This window comes from Aquarana catesbeiana, linkage group LG03, assembly GCF_042186555.1.
Source record: "Aquarana catesbeiana isolate 2022-GZ linkage group LG03, ASM4218655v1, whole genome shotgun sequence".
NCBI lineage: Eukaryota > Metazoa > Chordata > Amphibia > Anura > Ranidae > Aquarana > Aquarana catesbeiana.
The window spans coordinates 577,275,650-577,298,032 of NC_133326.1; the positions used below are offsets into that span (position 1 = coordinate 577,275,650).

The 22,383-nt window shown below is 42.9% G+C and overlaps 1 protein-coding gene across 1 annotated transcript in view; it reads left to right on the forward strand.

Annotated features, from left to right (window-relative positions):
• The window catches only part of EFCAB6 (EF-hand calcium binding domain 6), a 309,070-nt gene that overhangs the window by 160,995 nt on the left and 125,692 nt on the right, over positions 1–22,383 (forward strand). Inside the window, exons 13-16 of the mRNA XM_073621947.1 lie at positions 1,605–1,775; positions 3,638–3,709; positions 20,676–20,836; positions 21,491–21,661. Coding sequence (XP_073478048.1) covers positions 1,605–1,775; positions 3,638–3,709; positions 20,676–20,836; positions 21,491–21,661 — 575 coding nt within the window. The remainder of the gene's footprint in view (positions 1–1,604; positions 1,776–3,637; positions 3,710–20,675; positions 20,837–21,490; positions 21,662–22,383) is intronic.

Consider the following 22,383-nt stretch of genomic DNA (forward strand, 5'->3'; position numbering starts at 1 on the left):
TTTCTCCTCCTTCCTCCACTGCCGGGCCAGTTAGAAAGCACAGCGCACTTCGCATATGCAGTAGGGAACTGGCTGTGAAGCTAAAAGACTTTACTACTGATTTCCCTTACCACAAATAGCAGCACCCGAGAGCCAATCAGAAAATCGTCTGGGGTGCCGACATCGCGGGACCCCTGGACAGCTAAGTGTCCTAATATTAAAAGTCAGCAGCTACAGTATTTGTAGCTGCTGACTTTTTTTTTTTTTTGGTGGGGGGCAGAATTCCTCTTTAACCTCCCTGGCGGTATTCCCGAGTCTGGCTCGGGGTGGATTTTCAGTACCAAAGTGGTAACCCCGAGCCAGACTCGGGATCGCATCGCAGGATCCAGGAAGAGTTTACTGTACTTACCTTGTCCCCTGGATCCTGCGATGTCTCCCTGCAGTGTGAGCGGCTTGTCCTCCGCTCGATCTATCACTGTGCCCGGGCTCCGTTCCCTGCGAGCGAAATTCAAAAAGTAAAACACACAATACATATACAGTACACTGTAATCTTACAGATTACATTACTGTATCAATTTATTTCAACTCCCTTTTGTCCCTAGTGGTTTCTCCAGTGCCCTGCATGAAGTTTTATATTATAAAAACTGTTCTTTTTGCCTGGAAAATGGAGATTGTCCACAGCAACCAAAACCGTCCCTTTACATCAAAATCAGGTTTAGACCAGCTAGAAAACAGCGATAATAAATCAGAATCACTTGCAGAATTGAGCGATAGCGATTTGTGGGGAAATCTGTCATCAAACACTGAAAAGTAATGACAGCGACAATTCTGCAACTGAGCAAATTTCAGTGTTTTTGATTTGATTACATTATTGAATCATTTTTATTACTATTATATTATTATTTCTTATAATTATTTATAGTTAATTATTATATTATAATTTATGATTTAGTGTTTCAAACTTTATCATACCCGGGATGTCTACTAGACTCTTGTTTGGACAGATTTAAGTGAGTTATTCCTAAGAATTACAGGCCTACAATATAAAACGCCAAATTTCCATGCAAAATAATTGTACCGCTTTCAGCATCAAAAATCTGAAATAATCATACTGCCAGGGAGGTTAAGCTAGTTTTTATTGGTATTTATCCTCTTTTATTGCTGTTTGAGAATTGATACCTGTCCATTGCACCCCAACCTGTACAAAGCATGTCCTTTGTGTAGACATTGTCATTTGGCTTATCCGACAGATGATCTATATTGCTGCATTTTATAGGGACATTTCTTGCAATACTGTCCTTTGTTTTTGTATTCTTTTTTTTGATATTCCTGTTTTGTAGAAGTTAAAAAAAAAAAAAATTATCAAAAAAAAAAAAAAAAAAAAGCTTGTGTGACAGCAATTCGGAAAAAGGGTCAGAGCATTATCACCCTGTAACGGACCTGAACAAGGACCTTGGCAGGAACACCAGATATAATTTTACTTAAAGCTGTGGATTTAAACGTATTAAAAATTACTTAAAGCTTATATGAGATTTTAGCTGTTTGAATTACATCTACACTAATTGGACAGACCCTTCTAGGGTGTTTTAAGCGAGTGATGTCTTGTTTTTCTCCACGGGTCTCAGGGACGCAAAGGCAAAGTGAGCAGGAAGGAGCTACGTCGTCTCGTTGACTGCATGATGTTCCGCATCACAGACGAGCAGTTCAAACAGTTAATGATCATCCTGGACCCGGAACACACCGGATTCATCAGCTACCACCAGTTCCTGGACCTGTTTGAAGAAAAAGAATCTGTTGTACGTGCCCATTAGCAGCTGAAAGCTGTTTTTATTCCTCTCCCTGTCTGGTTTGTTCTGCGCTATGAGACCTGGAAGTCGCATAGCGATAGGAAAGAACGATTCCTGAAGCATTGCCGTTACCCATCTAATGAGCATAATACTTTAACACTGCATTAGGCGACATGGAAAAGGTATTGCTTGGGAGGCCCCTGTAGTCAGAATGACCAAAAAATACCAAACGTTTAGAAATAATGATCCATTATTAGATATTTCAGATAAAAAGTATGTGAATCTGGGCTTCCTTGTAGTTTAGTTGGGTTATAAATCGAGGAACAAAGAAGAATTTGCACAGCAAGCACATGGCTGCCAGACGAGGATGAATATAGACAATCCTAATGAGGGCTCGCAGTATGTAGCAGCGCTTGACTATGAGGTTGTAAGTAGCACGTTCCACAGGCAGACAAAACTTTATTGGAAGCATGAATTTTTAAGAAGCTAGTGTAGCCAAAAAGTAAATTAACCATTCAAGTGCTGAATCTTTTAAAACACAGGCTCAGCTCTACAGACAGCAAAAAACATTGACTTCTAAGCATTTATTTTAAATGGGAAAGGATAAAAATATAGGTATTGCTGGCGTGTTTTTAGAGGTGCATGCTACAGGGCTGTCACCTTCATCCTTCCTTCATTCAGTGAGTTACTTACCAGTAATAGGTATACAGTCAGAAAAGTGGTGAGCGTTTAAAACCCAACATCAAAATAATTTTTTTAATGTTCCTCCTGGTCCCCTAAAAAAAGACAACTCAGGCTGCAATACTCAACTACCATCTGGAACAGTCCCCATGTGGTATCTCACTTTCACCAGCATGTCACTCAACCTGAAAGACTGAGGAAAGACAAGGTAAGTAAAAAAAAGCATAACATACAGCTGGCACAGGCCCCAAGGATGGTAGGGAACAGAGCCTGGAGTTGGACATTAACATGCACATACTCTTTCAGGGTTGGGGGTTCACTACATAGTTTTCTAGCAGATTGCAAGGACCAGTATAAGATCTGTAGGGGCCCCTGACCAAAATATTCAAACCTTTTTGAAGGGAAAAGGACAAAGTAATGACTGGTGAGAACTGTGCTGGTAAATAATAGTTACTAGCATATAACACTCTTTCCATTTCACTGGCATGACTGGTACATTCTGCAACATTAACATATGTGGAAAGTTTAGATTTGGCTAGGACCAGAATATCTTTTTTTAGGGGTGTGGTTTGACAGTGTCAGGCCTTATGAGGTAGAGTGTTAACTTGTAGTCATGAGATTCCCAAAATAAACTCTTATGGTATCATAAAAGTTGGACATTTTTGTTGTGAATGTAAAACTTTGATGTAAATTACGGATGTGGCACCCTAGCCTATAACACTAATTATCTAGCTAACAATTTGGTCACAGACTCACAAATTACCATGTCATAGGCTGTGGGTATCCACAGGGATATATGGCCGCATGCATTTAACAGACTGGTAGGCATAACCATATCTGGGCAACACAGTGGCAATCGTGATAATACATGGGTATCAAATATGAGCAAAACAATAGCAATCACACCAATATGCAGACACTGGCAATTTTGATAATACATGGGTACCAGATGTGGGTAACATATTGGCAGGACAAGACTTTGGCAATGGTGGTAATATGTAGACAACACACTGGCAGTGGCAATTGTGACAATTTGTGGACAACACATTGGGAAAACGTACACCATATAAACCACAACTCTGAATTCATCCATTTTGAAGTTTCATGTTATTTCGGTATGATTTTGATATTATACAAGCACATTTTAAAACCACTTTGCCTAAAATGTTTTCTTTTTTTTTTTTAACTAGACAGGTCACAAGTGGTTAAATAATACCAAGCAACCTATAAAGGATACATCAGTAGCGTTGTCTTTGGAGACGGTAAGAGCTTCGTAGTCACATCTCCTCTTCTTCACATAAATTTCTCTTGCAGACCATGTATATGTGGGAATAAGAAATGTGGCCTTTAACTCGCAACTGCCACACAAGTGCATCCACGGTGACCTGAGGTTGCGCGCTGAGAGCACGCTCACTGCGTCCTCCCAGCACAATGACCAAGCTGTCGACAGCTCTCGGTCGCAACTTCTGATTGGGAACCAGCGGCAAGCGTGTGACCTCAATGAGAGCCAATCACAGTAGTCACATGATTTAAAAGCCAAGCCACCACCTGGGCATTAAAGGGAGGCAGAAATAAGGTGTTAAAAGTTTATGTAAATCAGTTTTTTTAATTATGTATGGTATCACATCTAACTGTATACATTTTGTGAAGCTAATCAATTTTTTTTGAGAATCTGTTGCAAACAATTTTACTTGGAGAACACTCCCTCTCACAAGTGGACAATTAGCAGCAGCATTTTCAGCTTGACATGATTTCAGTTGGCCTTTGGGCTGCCAAGCTGGTGGACCTAATAGGCAGTCTAATGGCCACCTAAAGAAGTTGTACGGCATGCTGACAATTAAACATAAAGTGCCGGTGCAATGCAGAGTAATCAGGGTCTCTGCTCTCTGTTATAAATTGTCATCTACGTCTTTTATGCATATAAAGGTTTATATATTTTCAGAAATTGCATTGTGTGTAAGTGTTAAATGGCCATTCTAAATAAAAGTATTGCTTAGTGGGGGATTTACATAGAACCTGTCACAAGCTACATACCAGCAGATATGCAGAGTACACAGTATAATGTATGTTTGGGGAAAGGTACATAGTTATCTGGGCCGGGTGGGTTGGTGCATTAAAACCCTAAAACCATTGACTGGATTAGCCTTTGTGTACTGCTGCTGTTGGTCATTTTGGGATTGATTTACTAAAACAGGAGAGTACAAACTCTGGTGTAGCTGTGCATGGTAGCCAATCAGCTTCTAACTCCAGCTTGTTTAACCGCTTCAGCCCCAGAAGATTTTACCCCCTTCATAACCAGAGCACTTTTTGCGATTCGGTACTGCGTCGCTTTAACTGACAATTGCGCGGACGTGCAACGTTGCACCCAAACAAAATTGACGTCCTTTTTGCCCCACAAATAGAGCTTTCTTTTGGTGGTATTTGATCACCTCTGCGTTTTGTTTTTTTTTGCGCTATAAACAAAAAAAAAAGAGGAACAATTTTGAAAAAAACGCAATATTTTTTACTTTTTGCTATAATAAATATCCCCCCAAAAATAAATAATTTTTTTTTTTTTCAGTTTAGGCCAATATGTATTCTTCTACATATTTTTGGTAAAGAAAAAAATGAAATAAGCGTATATTGATTGGTTTGTGCAAAAGTTATAGCATCTACAAAATAGGGCATAGTTTTATGGCATTTTTATTATTATTTTTTTTTACTAGTAATGGCAGCGATCTGCAATTTTCATCGGGACTGTGACATTATGGCGGACACGTCGGACAATTTTGACACATTTTTGGGACCATTGGCATTTTTACAGCGAGGGGTTAATGTGTTCCCTAGTGTGTGTTCTAACTGTTTACATACACATATCCCGGTTCTCCCTATGCCCCGAGCGATCTCGGGAGCCCGGCGATTCAAAATCATTGAACCACTCTGGGGAGATCTCAAACGTGCAGTTCATGCAAGACAGCCCAAGAATTTACAGGAACTGGAGGCGTTTTGCCAAGAGGAATGGGCAACTTTACATCTGAGAAGATAAAGAGCCTCATCCACAAATACCATAAAAGACTTCAAGCTGTCATTGATGTTAAAGGGGGCAATACACGGTATTAAGAACTGGGGTATGTAAACTTTTGATCAGGGTCATTTGGGTAGTTTCTGTTCTCATTATGATTTAAAAAGGGTAGACAGAGTTGATTGATAATAAATGGCTTCAACCAAACACTAACCATGAGTCATTCATATTCTCTGAAAAATGGCCAAGAAATCATAAATTCTGCCAGGGTATGTAAACTTATGAGCACAACTGTAGATCAGACCAAAATGAGGGACAAATGAGGAGTAAAGAGGGACAGAGAGACTTTGTTCTGAATCAGGGTCAGTGCCTCAAAATCAGGGACAGTTGTGAGCTATGCTATTGCAATCCCTGTGGGGAGGGAGAAGCAGCACAAGGAGTCAGTTTATTGTACTGCAGTGTTCATGTGCTAACAACAGAGTGGCAGAGAGATGAGCCCAAAAAATTTTTATTTCACTGTGCAGTCACACGTTGGTGGAGGGACAAGATCTGTAAAGCCTCGTACACACGATCAGATTTTCTGCAGACAAAACCTCAGACTTTTGTCCGAAGGCGTGTGCCTGGATTTTGTCTTGCATACAAACGGCACACAATTGTCGGCCAACAAACACGAACGCAGTGACGTACTAGATGTACTACGAGCCGAAAAAGAGGAAGTTCAATTGTCATCCTTTGGGCTCTTTCTGTTAATTTCGTGTTAGTAGAAGTTTGGTGAGTGTTGATTTGCGCTTTTCATTTCGCACTTTTCAGTTAGTTTCTGAACGGCTGTTCGTCAACCAGCCATGTTGCGGAATCTGAGGAGATAACATGTTATTTATTATTGGCCTTGGAGTTATTTGTTTAACCCAAGTCCAGTCCAGGAAAAGGAGGAGGAGAATTTCTTGGACCAAAAATTGGTTGCTTTATTAAAGTGGAGGTCTACCCTGAAAAAAAAATTGCACAAAAAAATAGTGGAGGAAAAGTGGAGGAAAAGAAAAAAAAATATTTTTTTTTACTTACGTGAAATGGCTGTTGCTAGGCAGTCTTCCTAATCTGCCTCTTCTTACGCCGCAGTGATGTTGTCTCTTCTCCTCCCAGCGTTGGGGCGCGGTGTGTTATGGGAACTGTGTGTGTCTCACAACACATCGCGTCCCATTCACAAAGCACTGCGCGACTCGCGCATGCGCAGTAGGAAACGGGCAGTGAAGCCGTAAGGCTCCACTGCCTGTTTCCCTTAGTTAGGATGGCGGTGCCGGGACCCGAGAGCCAAGGGGCGGGTCGGCCTCGGGGGCCGACATCGCGGGCACCCAGGACAGGTAAGTACTTATTTACAGTGTTTGTAGCTGCTGACTTTTAATTTTTTTTTTTTTTTTACGGCCGGAATCCAGCTTTAATCGTGACCAATTATGTCATATGCCTTTGCTGCGGGAGCTCCAGGAGAATAATCCAGATCTTTTTATAAATTATCTCCGGATGATGGACCCCTGCTTTCACCAACTCTTGGCATTGCTGACCCCCTATATTAAGAAGCAGGACACATACATGAGGCTTTTATTTTATTTTTTGGTTGAATAATGATTTGATTTGGTATATTTTCTATATTTTTGGATGCATAGAATGCACATTTTGGTTAAGTTCTATTGGCAGATAGCATGTCTAATTTTATTTGTTTTCTTTTTTTAATGCACAATAAAAAAATTGTGGAGAATAATACTTGGCTATGTGTTTTACTTCAAATGACAGTTTGGGAGTAGGCAGTTACATTTTAAAAAATACAATGTAAAATGAACAAGGGACACCAACATAGTTGTATCTTTGATCCTAAAAACTACGGGATAATGGTGTTGTGGTAATATGCACCAAAAAAAAAAAATAACAAGCATAATAATATTATTCTTGATATCACTAGAAAAAAAAAGCCTTTGAAAATTAATTTGCAATAACTCCATCAGTATCACCAGCAAAGCAGCTTTATTATTATCCCATTAAAGAAGAAGAGAATTGTGCGTTGCATTTCTAGATTTCATAATTTGCCACGTCACGAATGTTAATTCTCCATTACGAATGCTAGTTTACAAGACCGACCGCTTCTGGCCCGTCCTTGCTTCTGAGCATGTGTGTTTGTACTTTGGACTTTTGTCCGACGGACTTGTGTACACACGCTCTGAAAATCTGACAACAGACATTTGTCCACGGAAAATTTTAAAGCCTGCCATCCAACATTTGTCCACGGAAAATCCGACAACAATTGTCCGATGAAGCGTACAAACGGTTGGATTTTCCGCCAACAGCCTGTCATCACACATTTCCCATCGGAAAATCCGATCGTGTGTACGCGGCTTTAGTGTTACTGCACTAAAGCAGGCAAAAATCAGGTCTCCTACCCTGCCAGATAGGGCCGTGTCATGTAACAAGAGCAGTATAAATCTTAGGACTGAATGGACAGAAATACAAAACCTTTAGCAAAACAGCTGCCATGCATATATTTTGATCTCTTTATTTAGATGTTTGCCTTGAGTTCAGCTTTAAATCTTTGTATTCGGTCCCTCTGTAATTATACTCTTGCTCGTCCTTTTAACTATGCAATACAGTGGCAACTCTGAAGAAAGACGTGTCATTCTGCAATTAGAAGAGCTGCAGTCATTGTGGATCAGAAAGTGTTAATGGCTGACATGCAGATAAGGAAGAAGTTTATATGTAAATTGCTGCACAATGTTGCTGTATCTTTTTAACAACATCTCGGTGCGGCAAGGCAGCCAGACGAGAACCAAGCTATTAAATAAGAATTAATTTAATCAGCCAGCCGCTTCCAACTTTTATGTTCCAAACTATTTGCATAGTTTTGGGAAAAGCATTGAAAGCACAAAGATCCACAGTCATAAATATGAATTTGTTGTGAAAGCAATATGGCTGTATTGTGAAGGTGGTTTTTGCTTTTCAAAAATGTAGCCCTCCCAGAAGTGATATTTCAAGTTCTAGGTGGAGATGGCCTGTCTATGGGCCTGTGTAGAAGGGGTCTGTTTGGGGACATTGTGTTGTGCGTTCACTCTCAGCGATATGCGGAGGCTTTTAAGCAAAGGCAGAGCATGTGTTTCAGCAGTTGTTTACCTGCTGGTCCCAGGGGCTGAGTTCGACTTTTTCCTGTGACTGAGGAGCTTTTGAAGTAGCAGAACGCGATCTTAATAGAGCCAGCTGCATCCAGAGAGGTGCAAAGAAAGGAAAGTCATATTTCACAAATTAGGCTCAATCACATGGGCGCAGAGAGCCACGCAACATGAAAAATGAGCTTATCTTATCCTCACTGTTTGTGTACAGATCAATAACAGGCTGTTACTAGTACCTGCAAATCCAAGCATTTACTTGCAAACAGGGATAAATGAGCGGCCCTGAATGCAAACTGTATAGGCATGATCGGTGGCCCGCAGATCCGTCTGATGTGGCCGCAACCTCGAACCTCTGGCAACCCGCACAACCTCCTTTGGGTGCATGGTGCTCTACTGAATGATTGCCGGTCCTCCATAATCCCGGCAGGTTTCATACACAAGCCATTATTGCAGCCGGAATCCTGCTCTTCTCTTTCCTTCCTAACACACAGACATGGGGAGAGGAGCCTTTAGCCAAGTGGATTACATCTAGTGGCATCCGTATAGGGGTTCTAAAGCTGGATTCTCACAGTTGTGTGATGAGCTTGGTGTCATTCCAGGAGCACGTGAGTGCATTCTATGTCATTTTATCTTTGCTTAATAAAGAAGTTTATTGCATTACTAGGGCATGCGCTTCCCTGGTCTATTGTTTTTTTGTTTAGATTGTCCACTTTCCTTGTTTGGCAATTTAAAGCAGAACCCTGAGAAAAAACGTTTTTTCCATGTCCTTGTTGCTGATCTCCTACCTTCACCAACTATACCATCCATGTTGTTCTGAGCTCTGTAGTTCCTCTGTAGCAGCCTGATGATTTTGCTGAAAAGCCGTTAATCTCCAGTGGTTTCCTGTTTGTAACTGCTCCCCGCCCCTCCACAGCTCAGCGCTCCAATGAGCATGGAGGAGCAGAGCAGGAGAGCTGCAGATTGACAGGCAGCAGGTCTCCGCTCGGGGAGGTGAGAGAAGCAAGCCATCAGCGGTGTTCGATGGCTCGGTTCTTAGTGAAGAGGCGCCGGGGGACAGACGCAGCATCGGTCTGATGCTGCATATACCTAGGTAAGTATGAATAGGGGAAAAAAAACATACTTCTCTTTTAGGCAGTTTTTTTCTCTTCTTTATAAAAAGAATTTATATAAATGAATAAAAGCTGACCATTTTAAACAGCCCTGTCAGTGTTAATTGGTTTGACTCAAACTTCTAAATGCCACTTTTGCTGGACAGTTTGGTCTGTTAACTGCTTAAGGACCAGCCACTGCAGTTGTACTGCGGCAGGTTGGCTCCCCTGCGCGAATCGCTGAAATTGTACATCGGCTCACGCAGGTGCAGTTGTGGGCAGGTGCGCTCGCTGCATGCTGCGGGAGCATGCCCGCGGGTCAGGCGGACTCGATGTCCGCCGGCGACCCGTAATCGCCTAGTACAAAGGCAGAATGGGGATTTGCCTTTGTAAAGAAGGCGGATCTCCATTCTGACAGATGACATGACAGAGATCTACTGTTCCCAGTAATCCAGAACAGCTATCTCTGTCATGTACCAGGCAGCCTATACCCCCTGCAGTTAGAACACACCTAGGAAACACAGTTAACCCCTTGATTGCCCCCTAGTGTTAACCCCTTCCCTGCCAGTGTCATTTTTACATTGATCAGTGCATTTTTATTGCACTTATCAATGTAATGTCCCTGATCCCCAAAAAAGTGTCATTTGGGGTCAGATTTGTCCGTCGCAATGTCCCAGTCACACTAAAAATCACAGATCACTGCCATAACCAGTAGAAACAATAAAAAATAAATGAAAGTCCCTAAATCTATCCTATAGTTTGTAGATGTAATAACTTTTGCGTAAACCAATCAATATATGCCTATTGCGTTTTTTTTTACCAAAAATATGTAGAAGAATATATATCGGCTTAAACTGATGAATACATTTTTTATATTTTTTTTTGGATATGTATTATAGCAAAAAGTTAAAAAAAATTTTTTATTTTTTTTTGTAATCAAAATTGTCACTCTTTGTTTATAACGCAAAAAATAAAAACCGCAGAGGTGATCAAATACCACTAAAAGAAAGCTCTATATGTGAGAAAAAAAAAGGACGTGCATTTTGTTTGGGTACAGCGTTGCACGCAATTGTCAGTTAAAGTGACGCAGACCACAAAAAATGACCTGGTCATTAAGGGGCAAATCCTTCCGGTCCTTAAGTGGTTAAAGGAAGTTGTGGAAGTATGGGATTAGAAAAAAAATAAAAAGTCATTCTTACCTAAATGGCTGCAGCACTGATCCCAGCTGCAGCTGTCTCCCGCCTCTAAAACCGAGAACTGAGCGCTCAAACATCGCTGATGGCTCGGCTCTCAGTCCTCAGCCTGTAGAGAGCCAGTAAAAAAACAACAATGGATAGCAGCGCAGGTCAAAGTAAGATAAAAAGCAAGCAAGTTCTTAAAAAGTCCTTTGAGCAAATACAACTCTTTGTGAAATTTTACAGTCTTTTTGGTAGGGCAGCCTTGTATGAGTAGTTGAAGCCACTCCAGATATGGAAGACAGAAAAACAAAAAACAACAGGCGCCTCTTAGTAAGACTGTATAGATTTAATGACAAATTCCATTAAAACATGTTTTAGCTCTCTGCTATGCCCCTCCAGCGCTCACTGGAGTGCTGGGCTGTGGAAGGGGCGGGAGCAGCTGGCTCAAGCCATGCGGCAGCTCGCTGAGAGGCTGAGCCAGCTGCCAATCCAGGCTTCTGGGCGGATCCCAACCATATGGTCACAGAGCCTGGACCGGGTCTGTGACATCAGCCAACAGTGTCTGATCTCTCCCCATTACTGAGGTGGCTATATTGGTAGAGCCAGGGCTTTGTTTCCTCATCTCAGAGCCTCCAGGGAGGAAAACAGTAAATAGTACTGTAGTAACCACCAAATCTATTTCCAAATCTCAGTCAGAGGCACCAGATTTCACACAGCAGATATACAGTTATGGGGCTGCACATGCATGCCTAGACACCCTTACACACCAAGTGCACTACTATTTTTCAGGAGCAATTCCAGAAAAAGGGTACATTTTTCAGGGTACTGCTTAGACATGAATAATGTTTTTAAACGTTCCCTAAAACCTAACACATCTTCACTTCAGTTTCATTTTAAAGTGGTTGTAATCCTCAGACATGAAATATGAACAAAGCATATCCCACTATAGTGTGTACTTGTTCAAATTAAGAGCATGTCTACTGCTTCGCTCCTCTACTATCTGCACTTCTGATAAGTTTTCCTGACACCAAACGATAAAAAGGTGAAGGGGGGGGGGAGCTCCAGCATACAGCTTGTGATTGACAGCCTCAGCTCTGTTCCTGTGTGCTGTGTGAAGGGGGGGTGTCCCTTCCCTCAAAGAAGCTCACAGAGCTCTCCTTAGTGAGCTCTGCAGAGTGTGACTTCAGCTCTCTGCTGCTATTTTTCTGACCGCTCAGACAAGCTTTATACATTCTGGACTTTGAACAGATGTAGAGAAGAGAAGACTGCAGGTAGACACATACAACTTATGTAAAAGGATTTATTTAATCTGTGTATCACCTGAGGCAAGTCAGTTCACTAGGTATATGTAAGGGTTCACAACCCTTGTTGTCATTTGGCTATCCCATTCAAAATAAATAGACTGCCGATAACCCAGTGCACCTTAAGAAACGATAACACATTATTGTGAATGAGCCTTAAAATTCTGGATCTGATTAGTGTTTTTGTGTGGCTGTTATGGAAATGATTAAGAGCTACAATCGAGCTCAAGGTTATCTGCTGCTGTCTCTAATTTGAAAAGTGTAGATATGCATGCATATAAAGTAAACACTCTGAGACACGCTCAGAATTGCTAACTCATTCCACTTCTGATTTATTCAAGGCGGTGTTAATGTTTTATACACACAAATACGTCATTGCTATGTTAGTCTAATAGGTACATCTCATTGGTTAAGATAGAAAAGAAGATGCATAATTTTCATAACGAGGTTTGGCTCTCTTTGGTCTTATCTCCAGTTCCGCGTTCTTCTGTGTGTGGGATGCAGGGGGTAATCGCCATCTTGAGAAAATATAGGAACAGAGCAAATCTGTATACTTATATAATGAGTAAGGAGAAAAATATGTATGCACATAAGAAAATAGACATTTTCAGATTACTATTATTATTATCTACATCACATTCCTTCACAATCCCCCCTAAAATGACTATTTTCTCTTTTCTGTCCCTAATACTAAAGGTCCTACTTTTTAGCCTGGCCCTTCTCCTCAGCAACTCTTTTAGGCTGTATATAGAATTGGGCAGCAACTGTTCACTTCCCTCCTCGATACAGCTGGAGAGGTGCAGTCAGGCGCTATCTATCCCTATAACCCTATAGGACTGTGAGATTATGGACAGGGAGTGACTGTAGAGGAGTGAAGGGTTTGTCATCTTCCATCATAAGGAGGTCCTCTTCTTCTTGGTGGAGAAATGTAGGTGTGCTATTGTCTACAGCCTTGCTCATTAACTTTTTTACAAAAGGTAGAATACAGCATATAATCAGGGCTAAAAGGACCAGGATTATTAATACCGTTACCCGTATCTGGGCGAGCACCTTCTGCCACCCACTCATCCAGCTAAAATATTGGTCCCATGGGTCTGTGATACCTGAGTTCTTCTTCAACTCTAGTGACAGATCTTCTAATTTCTTTATAGCTAAAGTAACCTTACCATTTGGGCCAGTATTATCAGGAATGTATGTACAACAGGTTCCCGGTTTTTCCTATGATTTTACAAAACACCTCCTTTCCCCACTAGCACCATGTCTAAGGCCATCAGGTCCTGGAATGTCATGTAGGAAGTGGGGGCTAGCTGGTCAGCAATTCCCTGGAGGGCGTCTTTAGAGTAATTTACAAATCTCTGTTGGTTATAATATGTGTAGTGTCAGGTCACCTAGAGGCTGGGTGACAGATGCACACCGTTGGGATCAGGAGTGCACCGCAAGGTAGTAGACCCTACGGCTGACTGCTGCGGATTGTACCCTGGGAGGTTCAGGAATCAGGTCTACTGGATCACTGACACAGATCCCACTGGGAGCTAGAGCATAGATTCCCCAGGGCGCGGAGTCTAAGAGCCAGCGGGTGTTCACCAGAGCCTCTAGTGGTGAGGATGGACTGCGCTGCAGTCTGGCTCCAGGTCGCGGTCCCCAGGGTCTCACAGCTCACGCTCACGGTAGACTACAGGAGATGAGGAAGGAGGGAGCTGGCTGGAACATCAGGGTCACAGGCAAACAGGGATGGTCGGGAACAGGCCAAAGTCGGTAACAGGAATCAGATGTAGGAAACACAGCAAGTACACATAGAGGCTAACACACAGTGGTTGATCAGCACTGCTGGCTTGCAGTGCACAGGTTAATATAGGGTTCCCTGATATGGCCTGGGGTGGGGCCATGCTTAGAGGGGAGGTTACAAAAGCAGTCAGGTGAGGGTCAGCTGGTCTCTAGAGATGAACACATGGAGACAGGTATGCTGATCGACAAACTCTATTGCATAACCATGACATGTAGTTAATTCAATCTACATTCTTGCTGACAGTTGTTATGGGGATCAAAGACTCAAAACCAGCTTTTACCTGATCCCTGCCTTTAAACTCATCAGGGACCCCCCTTGTAACCCCTATGACATGTATGTATACATGAGGATCAAAGCTTCCGGAGAGAGCTGCTCGCTTCCTCCTCTGACTGTGTGCTGGGTCAGTGTATGTATCAGGGGTATCTTTGGTTAGGATATGGGGCTTTCTATTTTCATCTTTTTTGTCTAATGCACTCTGTGGTCGCCCAGTCTGGCCCTGTGTTCCAACCCACTGGCCCCCACAGAAGCCACAACTCTGTCCCCAGTAACTGTCTGTGTGGCATACATATATGTCCTTACCGTCAGGATATCACTGTACCAATGGCATCACCATGAAGGGTCAAACGGACAAGGTACTATGTCACAGTAATCTAAGGTAAAGGTGGTCACATGTGTACCTGAAGAGTTACACCAAAACGTAATTATGTTATCATTTTTGTGATGGCCACCTCCTGGGCCCCTCCCCCCTAGATCAAACAGAAAAAGGATATGCAGCACCCGAAAACACGCTCTCCTGCAGTGATAAGCGTGCATTCAGGTGTTCTTCCTGGCCAACTTGACTGAGGTGGCTGTGGTCAGCAAAACTTGGAATGGACCATCATAACTTGGCTCAAGGATCTCCAGACAGTAGTTGGTGTGTTCCTGTATCTAATTCAGGATCTGGAATGGAAGAAAACACCTGGACATGCATTCAGGTTAATTCTCGTGATAATGTGGTTACATAATTAGTCAACACATCAGACTGTAACTGTAACTGTTGTGGAAAGTAACAACCAAGTCTGGGAGCTGAACCAAACAAAATTTCATAAGGGGATAGGGCATGTTTCCCCTGGGGGTGTGTCTGACACTGAACAGGGCAATGGGCCAACTCATGTTAATCTATTGGGCCATCTTTAACATCCTGTTTTTAGTGTCCCATTCATCCTTTCTACCTTCCCGCTACTTTGAGGGTGGTATGGGATGTGTAGTGCCAACTGAACCCCCAGTGCTGCCCAAATCTCTTTAGTAAGGGTTGTTGTTAGGGCTGGTCCCTGATCTCTCAATATCACCTCTGGGACCCCAAATCTACATACTATCTCACTCAGTAGTTTCTTAGCTGTGGTCCTGGCAGTCGTGACCACTTCCACTAGGGCGTTTTCAAATCTGTCACTTCTTGGCACTTGAGAATGATCAATTTGCATCCTCTGGAATGGGGTATAGGGCTTTTGCCAGGTGCTTCTTCTGTGCATTCTGGGTTACATTTGGTGCAGATAATGCATGATCTGCAGAAGCTGTCGGTCAGTGGATTAACTCTTGGTGCAACACTTGTTGATAAGAGAGTTCATAAAAGTCTTTGTCAAGTGGGCAGCTCCATGTGCCCATTGCACCACGGCTGGGTACATACTCCTGGGTAGACAAGGCTTCTTGTTGCACTCGAATAGTCCATTTCTGAGAGTTGTTCCTCTCCGTTTCCAGCTTTCCTTCTTATCCGGACTTGCTGTTTCCTGTAGTTCTTTTAGATAAACTCTGTCCACTGGGAAAGTCTGTAAGGTAAGCACGGGGTGGTCTTCTTCTACCACCCTGCTGTCCACTTCCCGCGGACCACCAGCTGTCTGTTTGGCAGCTGTATTGGCTCGATGATTGCCTTAAGCTTCTTTTGAGTTCATTTTGTCGTGTGCTTTTACTCAGAATAGTCACTTGGGTTGGGAGAAGCAAGGCATCAATCAAGTTTTCACAGGTGTTCCTGCAGCCATCAGGAATCCTCTGTCCTAGATAACACCATAATCATGGGCAATGCTGAAAGCATATCTTGAGTTCATATGAATGTTGGCTCTTTTTCTGTAGTAAGTGCTTACAGCTCTGCATCCTGTGTAGACATCACCGGTGGTAAGGCTTCAACTTGTAGAACAGTGTTTTCAGTGGTGACCGCGTGTCCTGTGCGGTCACGGGGGTGACAAGTCAAGACTCTACTCCTCCTCCTCCTTTCCCCCCTCGAGAAGTGGAAGAAGGGTGGTAGGGTTCAGTGTTTGACAACTTAATAGAGTAATGCTGTCCAGTAGGAGGGAACACAGGAGTCTCAAGTGTCTGGTAGTGGACAAGTGTTTCGGCTGGATCTTGGTTGAATATGGCAACAACGTCATGGGGAACAAGCAGAACGAGGCAGTGTCCGAGGACCAAGTTCAAAGTTTTGTCAAGCAAAGCTTGTGTAGCAAATCCAGCTCGGAGACACAATAGGCCTCCTCTTGCTACCGCATCCAGCAGACAGGAATAATATCCTATGGGGCGTAGGCTGATGCCATGTGATTGGGTGAGTACACCTGCAGCATGTCCCAGACGTTCGGATACAAAGAGCTTGAGCGTTTTGTCGTAGGCTGGGAGCCCTAGCGCCGGGGGTGGCGCACTCAAGGGTTTCAAACTTTAGATATTTCTTCAGGAGACATCTGGAAGGGTCTGATTGCAGAGCATCAGTAGGAAGGCTTCTGGAATCCATGCTCTGCACTAGGAAATTAGTCCAAGGAAAATGACAGGTGTTGAGCACCACTGCAATTTGGGCTTTGAGGCTCTGCAGCCCTGGTTGGCAAGATAGCACAACAGGCTTTCTGAGGTGACTTCAACAGGGGGTAAGTCAGCTGCACAAAAGAGAAGGTCATCAACATGTTGGAAGAGAATCACTTCCGGGTGTTCCTTTTGTCATGTGTTAAGGATGATAGCCATAGCTTTTGCAAACTGGCTTGGAAAGTTCTGTGCCCCTTGTGGCACAACTGTTTAGGTATGTTGCCGTTTCTTTCCGTGGATGAATGCGAAAAGGTACCAGCAGAAGGGGTGAGGGTGGACACTGAAGAAAACGTTTGTAAGGTCCACCTCTGTGAGGTATTTTGCAGTCAAAGGCATCCACAGTAGGTACCTGGTTCTCTTTTTAGGATTCTCTTCTTGGGGTTATTGTGGTTTCCGGGGCAATGAAGCGCCCTCTTTTAGCTTGACTGAAACTGGTGGCACCTTTAAGTTACCGTTGTCTCCCGGTCCTGTGGACCATAGGCACGCAGGGATTCTGTCAAGTACTTCCTGCAGTATTGAACTTGAAGTTTTTTTTTTTTTTTTTTTTTTTTCTTCATTAAGTGTCATCAGGAGAGGCAGAGAACACAAAGCAGATGAGTCTTCTAAAGATAGGGGAGTATGTAACTTCACCCCCCTTCAGGCGTGTCCTGATTGAGGCCTGTAGTCTGGACAACACATCAGCTCCTAGTAGATTCAAGGGACATGTAGAGGACACCACAAATCTGGCAAGCAAATCAGGAAGTGGAAAGGAAAGAATTATTAGGCAGGTTCACCGCTCTCAACACACTTTTGGCTGCACCCCTGTCAATGAGGAAAGTGGTAGGTTTTTCGTCTGGGACATCTTGGGGCTCTGCATTCTTTCCTTATGTGACCCCGTTTCCCACAGTTGTAACAGGTGATCCTTACCCTGGTATTGGGCAGTGGTGGTGGACGAGTGTAGGCGGGATCTTCATCATGGGTTACCATGAGGGGCGTTGGTTTTTTTACCTTTTTGATTTTCTATACCTCTGGCCACCAACAATAAATCAGACATTTTCATTGAATGGTATTCAGGGTGGGCCACCATCAGGCCTTTTCTGATATCCTCCCTGAGCCCTGAAACAAAAGCAGTTGATAACATGTGTGTGTGTGTCTTTATGAGTCTAGCATGATACTTCTTCACACACTACCCTTTATCTTGGGTAATATCTTGGATTGTGGTCTTCTGATCCGTCAACTTCTCCTTTGCCCAGTCGTGGAGCTGTGCACAGAACTCCACGCCTGAGGTGTAGGAAGTGGCACTTGTCAGGCAGGCATCATTGAAGGCCATCTGCATGACTGGCCAAAAGACATATCCTGCTTTGATTTGGCATAGGCTGATCAAGTCTCTCCAGGCAGCTGAGTAAGTTTCTTGTATCTGCACTATCCTGTGGTAGAAGGGAATTGGCTGCTTCTCTGGGTCAGGCAGACTTGTCACTAAGGCCGCTGCTTGTGATAGAGTAAAAGCGACATACATCACTGGTGCCCCTTCTGGTAACCGAGACTGTTGTTGGGGCAGGGGCTGACAAGAGGCACTGTTCTTTACGGTTGCCAGCATGTGTTTGAGATCCTCTCGGAACTGAGAGTCTGGAGCCGGATTGGGGGTTAAATCAGTGGGTGGCCTTGCTGCCTGCTGTCGGGCTTCCCATTCAGATGCTTCTTCATCATTAACATATCCAGCCTGGGAATGTGATGCTCCCGTATTGGGGAAGACAGGTGTGTGGTATGAACCATCTTGGTCTAAAACAGGGAGGGCTGGGTACAGGCTGTTTAAGCTTACTGGGTGTACCAAGATGGCCGCCGGCAGGAAGTGCACTGGACTGGGTAGAAAGTGAAGGCATGGGTGCACTAAGATGGCCGCCGGGCTGAGTTGTCACAGTGGGTTGTGCTTGGGTGGTGAGAAAGGAGTGGTTGTTAGACGGAGGGCAGTGCTGTCCCTCCCCTCCTTTGTTTAAAGTTCCAACATATCATCAGCTATACATACATAATACAATCGCCATCTTTCTTAACTTCCTTTATCCAATTTTCTTTATCACACAGGATTTTTCTCCCTGTTTCTTCTGCAACATAACTTTCGTCACTTCTTTCAACTTTGTTAACTATTTCAACATCTTCTTCTCTCCTTCTTTACAATATCACTTTCATTACAATATCACTTTCTGTTTCTCGGCTAACGGCTTGAGAGGGGAATACATACAACCAAGGAGTTAATATTTTTCTCAGCGTTCTTATCAGCAAATTCCTTCGGTGGGAGCTCATAAGACTAATGTACGGTTAATCTCAGAACAAGAACAAACACATTAGGGGTAGTGAGGAGCAACGGCCCGCGACCCAACAGATCTCCCGGGCAGCCCCCCTCCGACTTTAACCAGTCCCCACCCCCTCTCGTGTATATAGCAAACAATAAACCACAAATACAATCACGACAGGACATTACACCTGCCACTCTCTGAACCGTAAAGCCTCAGCAGGCTAAGATAAACGCAAGGGCAGACCACCCTGCAAAAATAAACCCGTTTATAGACGTTTTTCTACAGCTCTACACCAAGAGGCCGACAACTCTTCTTGGGGTGAGTCCTCTGTAACGCTTTCAGACTGCAAAGCCAGCAGCTGAGATAACCCTCAAAGGTTCCTTGAACCTAGATTACATCCGTCTATAAACGACTGCTACAAAAAAACTATCTCATCCCAGAGGCCAACAGCTCGTCTGGAGATGAGACCATACATTCACGCATGTAGCACTTTTAGACTGCTGAGTTTCGTAACCCAAAGAATGACAGACAGTGAACAAAAAATACAGTCAGCAGAAACCCATCAGCAGGTTCGTTAAACAACCTCAGGCGAGGAAATACCTGCCTCTAAGACAGTCTCAGCATACCGACAGAATCCAGCCGTCAACCGAAAGATAAGAGAGTCGTACAGTGGTAAGAATATAAATCAACTCACCGGTACTGTTAGGGCTGCGCAAACCCCACTCTCATTAATCAGTTAACGCCCGAATGCTTGTCGCGGTATAACTTCGACCGTAGCCTGAGGTCCCGGGTTTCGGCACCAACTGTTATGGAAATGATTAAGAGCTACAATCGAGCTCAAGGTTATCTGCTGCTGTCTCTAATTTGAAAAGTGTAGATATGCATGCATATAAAGTAAACACTCTGAGACACGCTCAGAATTGCTAACTCATTCCACTTCTGATTTATTCAAGGCGGTGTTAATGTTTTATACACACAAATACGTCATTGCTATGTTAGTCTAATAGGTACATCTCATTGGTTAAGATAGAAAAGAAGATGCATAATTTTCATAACGAGGTTTGGCTCTCTTTGGTCTTATCTCCAGTTCCGCGTTCTTCTGTGTGTGGGATGCAGGGGGTAATCGCCATCTTGAGAAAATATAGGAACAGAGCAAATCTGTATACTTATATAATGAGTAAGGAGAAAAATATGTATGCACATAAGAAAATAGACATTTTCAGATTACTATTATTATTATCTACATCACATTCCTTCACATGGCTACATATAATGTATATAAAAAAAATTATAAAAATTTGAACATCACAAACCAAGCGTTTGCACAGTTCCTCTGAATGCCTTTGCTCCCGGCAGGAAAAAAGCAACTTAAAAAACAGGCCTCCTGTTTTGCGAATGTGTTTACGTCTTTAGACACCTTTATACACGTTTAGGTCAAGTGTTTTTTCTGTTCAAACGCTCCCCTTCTGAATGCGAAAGTGATGGGTGTTTTTCCACCTCTAAATGCCTATAATCTCTTTAATGGGCTTTTTAAGCAGCGTGCATGAGGCCTTACGTATACATTTAATAATGTGAACTGTTTGTAAATACATTATAATTTCCTTTTAAATCTGGTGAAAATAGTTTTTTTCTGTTTACTCCCGGCAGATGGAACATATTCTCCACAATAAGATCAATGCGCACTTGAAGGATGTGTTTAAATCTGTCCTGTCACATGACCCTAAAGGTTCAGGGATCATCTACAAGGATCAATTGAAGGGAATCCTTCAGACATACTGCCCGTCTTTGTCAGATGACCACTATAATATGTATGCCATTTTGTTTTGTTTTCTGTTTTTTATTATTATCATTGGTGCTATTATCTAACCAAAAGTATGTGGTATGTTACTTTGTAAAGCACTGCTCAAACTGTGCTATAAAAATTCTGTGTAATATAATAATAATCCCTCCAAAGTTTATGCTAAACGTGCAAAGACATGAGACCATTGTAAGCTTCCAACCAGTTTGGGGTAGACCCTTTTCTGTTCCAGCATGACTGTGCCCCTGTGTTCAAAGCCAGCTCTATAAAGACATGGTTTGATGAGTTTGGTGTGGAACTTAAGTGTCCTGTATAGAATCCTAACCCCAACTCTGTTGAACACTTTTGGGATGAATTGGAACATTAATTTTAAACCAGGTCTTCTCATTCAACATCAGTATCTGACCATGCAAAGGGCTTAAAATTCCCACAGGCACTCCACAATCCTGTAAAAAGCCCTCCCAGTAGAGTGGAGCCTGTTATAGCCACAAAGAGGGGAAGGGGAAGGGAGGAATATGAGAGTCAACTCTATATTAGTGGCCTTTGCTGTGGAATGAGATGTCCAACAAGCACATGGTCAGATGTCCACCAACTTTGGCCCACATAGCGTATTTTTTTTCATCTATCTGTTTTTCAGTTGATATGGTTTTTTGTCTGCTGGCAGGATGTGTGACCGGTATGGGGATAGCTCCTCTGAGGGCATTGCCTACATGGAGCTGCTGCACAATATCGGAGTTTCTGTCTCATGCGCTGATGACATCAATGGTGTGAGCACTGACATACTAGACAGAAATCAATACCAGGAGGAACTAAGACAGTCTGATCATTGTGACAGGTAACAACTACTATATTAACATGAGCAGGAGTTACAGAAGTAAAAACACCAAATAATGTGAAACATGACTTTTGGGGAGATTTGAAAGGGTTTCATCAAATATAAAACACAACTAGATAGCTGCACCAATGAAGAAAAAACGGCACACTGTCATCAAAGCTAGACAGCTCTGTTTATGGACAGCAAACACGTCATCCTTCCACTCTAGGTTACATAGTTACATAATTACATAGTAGGTGAGGTTGATAAAAGACACAAGTCCATCAAGTCCAACCTATGTGTGTGATTATGTGTCAGTATTACATTGTATATCCCTGTATGTTGCGGTCATTCAGGTGATTATCTAATAGTTTCTTGAAGCTATCAATGCTCCCCGCTGAGACCACCACCTGTGGAAGGGAATTCCACATCCTTGCCGCTCTTACAGTAAAGAACCCTCTACGTAGTTTAAGGTTAAACCTCTTTTCTTCTAATTGTAATGAGTGGCCACAAGTCTTATTAAACTCTCTTCTGCGAAAAAGTTTTATCCCTATTGTGGGGTCACCAGTACAGTATTTGTAAATTGAAATCATATCCCCTCTCAAGCGTCTCTTCTCCAGAGAGAATAAGTTCAGTGCTTGCAACCTTTCTTCATAACTAAGATCCTCCAGACCCTTTATTAGCTTTGTTGCCCTTCTTTGTACTCGCTCCATTTCCAGTACATCCTTCCTGAGGACTGGTGC